The following is a 9,870-nucleotide window of genomic DNA, read 5'->3' as shown; positions in this document are numbered from 1 at the left end:
ACATCATTAATGAGAGAAAAAAATAGAAGGTCATTGGAAAATTCTTTCTAAACCTATAGGTGTAAAGAGAAGGATATCCCTAACATGAACATTTCATGTTAAAAGTCTTAAGAATACATAAATAGAGCCTTATAACTCTAATGACATAACCAGAAGATTAATGTCTTCTCTTAAGTGTAGGAGTGTTAAAATAATAAATAACACGACAAGATTGAGGTAGGATAATAATAATGACAATAATTATGATGATGATGATGATGATGATAAGTTAAATAGAACTTTGAGATGTAAGATTAATGTGAAGATTAAACAATGATAAAAATTACTTAGATAATTTTTTAGATTATCTACATTCATTCATCACGATCCGAAGCAAGCACAGCTGCCATGATAAATAAAGAAATATACAGTTCCGTTGTCCTCATTGAGATAGACTTCGCAAATTTGTGCAACTGATCATTTATCAGTCCCAAATGCCAAATGCCAAAAAAAAAGAGATTCAGATCATAAGACTTTTCCATTATCAAATGTACCCCACATTTTTCTACCCAACATCTTGGAACATCATAGAAGCTTATTTTGACATTCAGTTCCAATTCCTCTACACCTTGCAGCAATTCCTCTGACCCGATCAATGATATACGCTGTATCCAAGAATGCTTAGTGGAATTTCTGTCAAACGTAACTGCCGCCATCGTCTCAAACAATTCAATACCATTGCTCTTATTTTTGAATGTAGCAACACACATATCAAACTGAAGAAATGATGTTTCTTGATCAGTGGCTTCATTGCTACTGGAGGCCGAGACAACCCAAAGAAGCAGCGCTTGGAGTTTATTACCATCTGCAACTGAAACTGAGGGTAAACGAAATGATAATGATGACCCATCACCGCGATGGCTGAACCATTCTGGTATCTCTCCACCAGCAAGGCAAATGTCATAATGTTTACCTTTGCATAATCCCTACATATTGGTTTCAAGGTAAGCAATTAAAATTTGAGTTCTTAAAACTACGATATTTACATGCTAAATGTTTGTGTTCAAGCAATTAAGTGAAGACACAGAGAAGGAGAGACAACCTGAATAAAACTCATCTTATAGTTTTCAGATAAATTGTTGCAGTCATTTAAGTTCAAAATGGACCAGTTATTGCCCGCACATTCAATGCCCTGAATCTCTATTAAATTTCGGCACCCTTTTACATCCAGTAATGGTAGTCTTTCGGGCTGAAGAGGCGCGCTTACTCTTTCAATGGATGTGCAGTCATTGATAGACAAGAACAGGACACTTGATGGAAGCTCTGAGATTGATAGAAGATTCGAGCATCTCTCAACCGTCAAAAATTGAAGCTTAGAAAGGCGGCTAATGCTGGAAGGCAGATTGAAGAATTCATGTCCAGACAAATTCAAATTTTCAAGAAAGCACAAACTCCCAAGATCGATCGCACTTGTAGCTTCAGACAAACCAGAATAACTTAGATTTAGTTCTTTCAATGAGCTGAAACTATTGAAAGAAGCTGGTAGCACATCTATGGAGCTCGAGCAGCTTTGTGGTGAAAGCCACGATGAAAATCTTGAAAACCAAGATTTAGATGGTAGATCAGGTGAGTAGTTGTATCCACCAAATGATAACTTTGTCAGCTTCTTCAAATATCTAGCTGATGGAGGAAGTTGCTTAATCGCAGTACCCTTTGTAAACAACTCTGTTAAGGATTCTATGTCACCCAAACTCTCTGGCAATTTCTCAAGTTGTATGCACTTAGTAACGTTCAGAGTTTGAAGAGATTTTAAGTTACCCATGCTTTCTGGAAGAGTCTTTAGGCTGCGACAGTAATGCACTTAGTAACGTTCAGAGTTTGAAGAGATTTTAAGTTACCCATGCTTTCTGGAAGAGTCTTTAGGCTGTCACACACCTCCAAGTTCAACAAAACAAGGCTCTTCAAATTTCCAATAGATTGATGTACCTCAACCAAACTCTGGCATTCTGTAAGTACTAGTCTCTCCAAACTAGAGAGTCCCCGGAAGTTCGGCGTTTTAGTAAGGTACATGGAATAGCTGAGATTGAGGATTTTCAGCTTGTTAAGAATCTGTCAAGGCAATGAGAAAATAAGAGAAAAAAATGTAACTCTAAATTAAATTTCATTAGGAAATATTTTGAGTGCCTATTGGTTATATTTTACCTTAGTCCCCTTCCAAAGCTTTCGTACGTTACTTTCTTGCATATCAAGTATAACAAGGTCGTTTAAGTGAAAATCAGACGGCAAAGATTTCAAAGGGCATCCAGACCAACAAAGCCATATCAACTCTTTGGGGAGAAGACTGTAGCTTCCCACAAGATTTGCTCTTTTGATTTGGAGTAATTTTAAACGTCTCATTTTTGTAAAAGATTTTGTGCTAAAAGATTCTTGAACATCCAGTGCCAGACCCTCCACAGCATCCGTTCCCTGAAAATAGCCAAATAAGGATTAAAATATCATGACAAAAATCATGCATATTCTTTGAATGAGAATGTTTATACCAATTTCAGGTAAGAACCCACGACCACCTAGCATTTCTGTTGCTTATTCTTCTTCTTTTTTTAAATAAAAAAAGAAAGATAAAATAACGGAGATGTTTATTGATAGAATCAGTTTACTATGAAGAAGATGATGAGCATTAACAAGCTCATATACGCAACAACACTTCACTTATTAGACCTTGATTGAAAAACCTCTAATTAAATCATTCTTTATTTATGCAAAGTTATTGTTCCAAATCTTTAATTAAAGTGCAAGATGATAAAGAATGAATTGAAACTATGCATTGTTTAAGCACTTCACTGAAACTTGTGTTTGGCCATATTTTTGTTCTAATTATAAGAATTGTTGTTATATTTTTATCTGTTTGCTGTGAAATATTGTATATTCATGTGTGATCCTAAGTTGATGTATTATATTGTTGTAATATATATGACTGTACGCATAAAAACTGATTTAGTACGTATTGGAAAATTATTAACTCATTTATGTAAAATCCCATAAGGAGCAATATTGCACTTTCCAACACAACTAGTTCCTTAAAATTGCAGTAAGGTTTGACAAGAAAATAAGATAAATGAGTTCTTACCATTTCCTTGGAGAGTACATTGTATGCGTCTTTGGGAAGTACAATTCTGCTGCAATTTCCAGGATGATTACGCGACCTTTGACGAATAATCTCCCTTCCCATCTTTCGTAATATATCATGCATACTCAACATATTCCAAGTGTCGATTGTTATGAGAGACCTTCCAATGAGAGTTCTGAAAGCTACTTCTGGATGGCAATCATAACGAGCACCTACTATATTTGCTACATATTCTTTGTCTCCACCAACAAAATAGCACGCAATATCAAGGAATATCTCGCTTGTATCCACATTCAGTGCATCAAAACTTACTCTAAGCTTTCCTTGAATATCATCATGCGGAATATTTCGCCAATGGGCAATATCGGCTTCCCATCCAGCTTTGTCTCTTATAGATAAATGAGAACCCAAGATTTGTAGAGCCAAAGGAAGTCCTTTGCAGTAGTCAACTACCTTTCCTGAAAGCTCCTCATAATCCTTTGCTGGACGGGTTTCCCTAAAAGCATGCAAACTGAAAAGCTCAAGAGACTGATCTCGATCCAATTCTTTAGCATGATACATTCCATCTACCCCCGCTTCTGTTAGCAGATGACTGATCTCGATCCAATTCCTTAGCATGATACATTCCATCTACCCCCACTTCTGTTAGCAGATGCTTATTCTTAGTTACAACAATTATTATACTTCCGGCACCAAACCAACATCTTTCTCCCATCAATGCCTCCAGTTGTTCCCTTTTGTCCACATCGTCAAAAACAACAAGGATTTTCTTACGATGAAGTCGTTCTTTGATCAAATTCATGCCTTCATAAACATTACTGACCTTCCAAACTCTTGGTTTCAGAATATCATGAAGAAGGCGCTCTTGTAATTCAACCAGACCATTCGGCTTATCTGATATTTCCTTGACGTCCGAAAGAAAACTGCTTCCCTCAAATCCAAAATAAAGTTTGTTAAACACAGCTTTTGCTATTGTTGTCTTGCCTATTCCAGCTATCCCATGTATTCCCACGATGCCAACATCAGGTTTTGCACCTTTTAGCAAAGAAATAATACCCTGAACTCTGGAATAAATACCTACTGGGTGCTTGGCTACGTGCAAGGTTTTGTTTCCCAGTTTACAAGCTACATCACTGACAATCCTTTTGATGAATTCCGCTTCATATCTGTTCATAGAGAAAGAAAGACAACAATGGCGTACAAGTTGTTAGATATTAATCCAGAATTTTCAAGCCCATGCCTCTCTAGAACTATCAAGGAAGTGCATCTTGAAAATCTAGGTCATCTATCTGATCTAGAATTCTCTTAAAAAAAGATCAAGTCATCCTTTCTTGTAAATGATATTCTAGTAGAAGTCTCAAGGCTGTCAAACAGACCTAGCAGCCCATATATACATGTAAAAAGTTGGTGCAGTGTGTGAGAAGAGAAAGAGTGGCGTCAGTGAGTAGATATTTAAGTTGTGTGCGCGGTGAGCGGGTGATGTGAGCTTTATCATTAACAGAGAGCGTCTAGTGTGTAATTGTGTCATACACATTCGTTGGTGTCCAAGCACCAATATTTTGTACAGAATTCTTTTATTGAATACAATAAAGTTATTCTGTTTATCAATATTTACCAGAGCTTTTGCCCAGAATTTTATATCCTACATTAGTAAATACTAGATAGTTAGCCAATGCTACCAAGCAGATTCAACCAAAATTTTGAATGCAAATTTGCAATGCATCCCCTGACAAACTGCCATGAAAAACTGATGCCTTTTAATTTTTATTTAATTAATAAATAATGCCTAATCCTTTGAATCTTCCAACAATACTTTCACTTTTTGCAATACTTTCCCGGAAAAGGTAATCCTCTTGAGTCTTGTTGGATTTATCGATCGAGTTCTATTATTATATAATTTAGTAAAGTTGAATATTCATGTTCATAAATGAGCATAGATACATGTATCTAGCAATAACTTTTTAAAAAAGCTTTTTTATCGTGTGCGTGTCTATATATGTATGTATGTATGGATGGATGGATGGATGGATGGAAAGCAAGTAGCCACCTAAAGTACATGTATTTATGTTTATGGTGGGAGACTAATAATTTTTGTTCTAGAACAGTAGAAAAAAGTAGTGTTTACACATCTAGCACTCAGAGGAAAGGTTACGCATATTAATGATTATTGAAAAAAATGAACTTATTAAATTTTCTAAGCTTCTAGTTTGAAAATCATTTTCACAACTCAGACTGGAAAAACCGTAGATATTTGCTACTTCTACATGTTGCAATTAGAAAATAATATTTAATTAAAGTAGAAATATCAAGCTCAAATTGATAACAATAAAGAAATTGTTTATGTTGATATGTGCTAGTGGATTTTGACAGAGAAGACAAAGATATACCCATTTGCCTCATTGTTTAAACCAAATCCAGATAGATTTCCAGCCTGTGCAAGAGCACCTCTCCATTTGTTGACCTTCTCCATTTCTTCCTTGAAGCGTTCTTCAAGTTCATCAAAAGCTTTTGCATAACTCCCGGTCTGTTTTCGGACATCTGAAGGCTCCGTATCATAGAATATAGGAAGAACAACCTGGTCAATATTTTGCTTGCACTCAATAATCTTCACCAGTTCGTCAAGACACCATCTAGAGGAGGCGTAGTTTTTGGAGAAGACCACTATAGAAATCCTTGATCCTTCAATTGCCTTGAGAAGCTGTGGAGAGATTTCTTCTCCTCTAGGAAGTTCATTGTCATCCCTGAAAGTATGAATTCCGGCCTGGATTAAGGCGGTATAGAGATGATCCGTAAAGTTCTTGCGGGTATCTTTTCCTCTAAAACTTAGAAAAACATCATAGTTCCATCTATGTCTAGAGGATGAAGACGAAGAAGAGAACGGAGACTCAGAGTCCGTGGAAGCCATAGCTGGGACAGTTTTATCAATCTCTATAGCAAATTGAAAAGGTGAGTTGAAGAGGATGCAGCAGAGTGACGTTAATTTGCTTGTTATTTTCTCACAAATTTGAAGTCCTTTACAAAGATGATACATATAAATACTTGTGGAAGTTGATGGGAAGTTCAGCGGAAAGTGGGGTCGAGTGGGTCAGTGGAGCTGTGTTTGTCCCATAGCCCTTGGCTATAGAGATTCCCATGTTAAGATAAGTAAAAACTTATTTTAACTAGTTAATTAAAAAATATTACCACATTTATGTTCCAAATAAAAAGTCATGAATATTTTTTTTATTTTTAAAATTATTACTCATATAAAATAAATAACAAATCAAATCTTTGTGAATTAAAAATATGTTTCATTTTTTGTTTCAAAAATATTTTTGAAAAAATTAATTTTTATTTTATTTTTTTGGTTTCAAATTAATTTTCTTATATTTTTAGATTATTTTGATTTATTAATATTAAAAATTAAAAAAAAAATCATTTCATATATAATTACATTCGAGCTAATAAGTTAGATGAAAAGTTTAGCTTAGTGAACATAATCTCTCGGAATACCTTTCACGTCAGACGGTGGTCCGTTGGGTAAAGTCAAAGGAGGGACTCTCCCTCCCTGATTCTCAACTGCAGTCTTTCATCGTTTGTTTATGTAGCGGTGGCTATGTTTAAAATATATTAAATAATAATTTTTAATTAAAAATATATTTAAATAATAATTCTTAGATTATTTTAATAATTAATATTAACATATTAAAAGAAACTTGTTTTTTATGGTCCAGTTCCCAGCCCCAAACCTTTTTCAAAGCTGTATTACTATATTAATTGTTATATGGGGCGGCATCACATGGGCCTCACGTGGGTGCAAATAAATCTAGTAAAAATATTATTTTTTTATTATTAAAATTTAGGTAGTTTAATGAAAATCTTGTGCATAACCTTTATTAACAAAACTCAAGAAGCTTGTTACTTGAAAGAAATTTAAAATTAAAAATAATTTTAATAATGAATTAAATGATATTTTTATGTAATATTGAAATAAAAAAACATTTGATACACTTTTATCAATCTATGTCTAGAGGATGAAAACGAAGAAGAGAACGGAGACTCAGAGCACATGGAAGCCATAGCTGGGACAGTTTTATAGTTTGTTTTAGATTGTGTCAAATTGTATTTATTTGTAAATTGTTAAAACTTTATTTGAATTACATGAAATTAGATATGTTGTGATGAAATAAATAATAGCTTGTTTATCGAGTCCATTTTAATTTTTATTAATTCTATTGCAAATTATGATTTCTGTAAATTTATATTTGTATACATTTATATAGATGTTGATAATTGATAATGAATATTCAACATACATGTTTTTTTTTAGTTTGTTGAATAATATTGAGGCAAATCAATATTTTTATAAATTTATTTATATAACACAGTTAATTAATACATGTTGTCATCATAATTTTATAGAGGTTTGATAGAAGTCATGGATGATCATTCTTGGATGTATCGAGACTCACCCCAAGGATTGAGAAGGATAAATTATTATAACGGTGTTCAGGGTATTTTATTAATTTCATAATATTTATTCTGATGAATTTTACTGATGATGGTATTAAGTGTTCATGCAAGAAGTATAAAAGTAAAAAGTTTCTACATCAAGATATTGTAACGATACATCTTCTAACCAAAGGGTTCACAAAGAATTGCCTATGTTAGTATGCATATGAAGAACTATTTGTTTTTATTGAGAACATAGTAGAAAGGGTGGTTGGGTCAACTTCTAGTAGTAGCAATATGCATATAGTTGGAAATGACAACAATAATCCTTATAGGAATATGATTATGGATGCAATGAGAATGAGTGAAGGTAATATCAGTGAATGCCTAATTATAGAAGAAGAACTTAATGCAGATGCTGCAAGGTTTTTTGATCTGTTGAAGGATTCTGATAAACCATTATAGGATGACTGAACGAACCATAGTAAATTATCAGCTGAAACACAAGTGTTCACTATTAAGTCAAATCACGGGTTGAGTAAGACCGATTATAATAAAATTATAGAATAAGCGAGAAGCATTTTACTTGAAGGGAATAGACTGAAAGAGAAATTTTATGCTACAAATCCATGATGAAACCCCTCGGTTGAGGATACTAGAAAATTGACATATGCCATAATTTTTGCATGTTATGGTACTTTGAAAATGCTGAGTTGATCGAGTGCATGACATGTAGACATTCTCATTACAAATCTAGAATTGACAAGAAAAGGACTCTCGTGGCATATAAAAAATTTAAATATTTTCCAATCATATTTAGACTTCAAAAGTTATTTATGTCATCGAGAACTGTTGATCACATGACATGACACCGATTACATCATGCTCTTGATGGAGTGGTGATGTATTCTTTTAATGGTGAAGCATGGAAACACTTTAAGAGGTATGTTCTTGTTATAATTTATAAATTATGATATAATTTATGAATTATGATAGTTGAGTTTGAATTTCATTAAAGAAATATAAGTTTTTATGTTAAGTAATCTATTTTCAACTTTATATATTACCCTTATATTTCTTTATTCAACATGGAATTCTTATTTCCACACCTCCTTTACTATTCTACAAAAACAAAAAACATATAGAAAAACACCCCCACTGCTTGCAACCTATTAAATTCGATATAATTAAAAACGACTTCCAATTGCATCGAATCAAGTTAACGTATATGGTCTTTAATTAATATATTTAGTGTAGTTGAGCCCATTAGTGTTGCAGTAATCTCCTGTCTACATGCAATTATTCCACGCAAAAGATCAATTATTATTAAGAAATATTAAAAATTATATTAGTGGGGCCAATTACAATAAAATCTCTTAATTAAGTAACATGTATACTAATGGGGTAACTACAATAAAACATCTTAATTAAAGACCATATGTATCAACTTGCTCAAATGCAATAGGATTTTATTTTTCCATGTCGGTTGATAGAAAGTTATTTCGCAATTTTTCTAACAACCCAACTTGTCTGAAACTCATGCAATAATCTTATTGACAAAACAGATTATCCAGGAAACTCATCCTTAATTCCCACCTAGCCTGCTATTGAAAGGATTAACCCCACCAAAAGTTGAAATGTTCATATGGTTCAAGGGAAAGTTAATACAAAGGAATTTTTCGCTCATAGGAACAATAATTCCGCTAGAGGAAGCTCATCGTCCCTTTTGTGAAGTAAACAATGAATCAGTACCCCATCTTTTCCTCTACTGCTCCGATGTATGGAAATGTTGGTGCAGATTTATTAAATGGTTGGATTTTCAGTGGTGTATACCGAGTACTATTGCAGACCTACTTCTTGATTGGAATTATTTGTGTAAAGGAAAATTCCAACGCAAAGCCATTTTAAGATTGGTTTTTGGTGTATTATGGGTATTTGGTTAGCTAAAAACAAGAGGGTGTTCGTGGGAGATTCTTGTGATTGTGATACTGTCTTTGAGCTGGTTCTTCATCGCTTGACAGTATTTTAGCTGAAAACATTCGAAGGAAACTTCCATTAGACAGCAATGGACTTGCTCAGAAGCTCCGATGAGATCTTCCTTTGGTCAAATCAGTAAGGCATTGAAGTTTTGTTCATTATATGCTTGCTCAGTCTATTTTTGTTTTTCTATTTTGCCTCCGTTTCCATTTTTGTTTGGAACCCCTGTATTCTTCTTTTGCTTGCTAGTTTGGTCACTATTATCTTTATGGCACTAACAAATACTAATAATATCTTCTCGTGTGTGTGTGTATAAAACCCTACTTGTCTGAAGCAATTGCAAGACCCTTGCATAA

The 9,870-nt window shown here is 33.7% G+C and overlaps 1 protein-coding gene across 1 annotated transcript; it reads right to left on the bottom strand.

Annotated features, from left to right (window-relative positions):
- Nucleotides 1-353: 353 nt before the first annotated feature.
- On the bottom strand, nt 354-6,088 carry LOC105118953 (TMV resistance protein N-like). Its single transcript, XM_011017013.1, has 7 exons — nt 5,494-6,088; nt 3,704-4,272; nt 3,107-3,639; nt 2,182-2,445; nt 1,866-2,088; nt 1,082-1,785; nt 354-965 (listed from the first exon to the last, which is right to left on the bottom strand). Exons 1-7 carry the CDS (start codon nt 6,009-6,011, stop codon nt 354-356), a joined length of 3,423 nt encoding a protein of 1,140 aa, XP_011015315.1. The 5' UTR covers nt 6,012-6,088.
- Between the last annotated feature and the right edge of the window lie 3,782 nt (nt 6,089-9,870).

This window comes from Populus euphratica, unplaced genomic scaffold (assembly GCF_000495115.2).
Source record: "Populus euphratica unplaced genomic scaffold, PopEup_1.0 scaffold2343.1, whole genome shotgun sequence".
Classification (NCBI taxonomy): domain Eukaryota; kingdom Viridiplantae; phylum Streptophyta; class Magnoliopsida; order Malpighiales; family Salicaceae; genus Populus; species Populus euphratica.
The sequence above is the reverse complement of the archived record's forward strand: the minus strand, read 5'-3'. Positions and strand labels throughout refer to the sequence as shown.

What these genes read in the sequence shown, in the direction of transcription:
- LOC105118953 (XM_011017013.1), bottom strand. Translation starts at nt 6,011, where the DNA reads ATGGCTTCCACGGACTCTGAGTCTCCGTTCTCTTCTTCGTCTTCATCC. An exon ending in TTAAACAATGAGGCAAATGG is followed by an intron (nt 4,273 to 5,493) that starts GTATATCTTTGT and finishes CTCTATGAACAG; the next exon opens with ATATGAAGCGGAATTCATCA. An exon ending in ATAAGATGAGTTTTATTCAG is followed by an intron (nt 966 to 1,081) that starts GTTGTCTCTCCT and finishes ACCAATATGTAG; the next exon opens with GGATTATGCAAAGGTAAACA.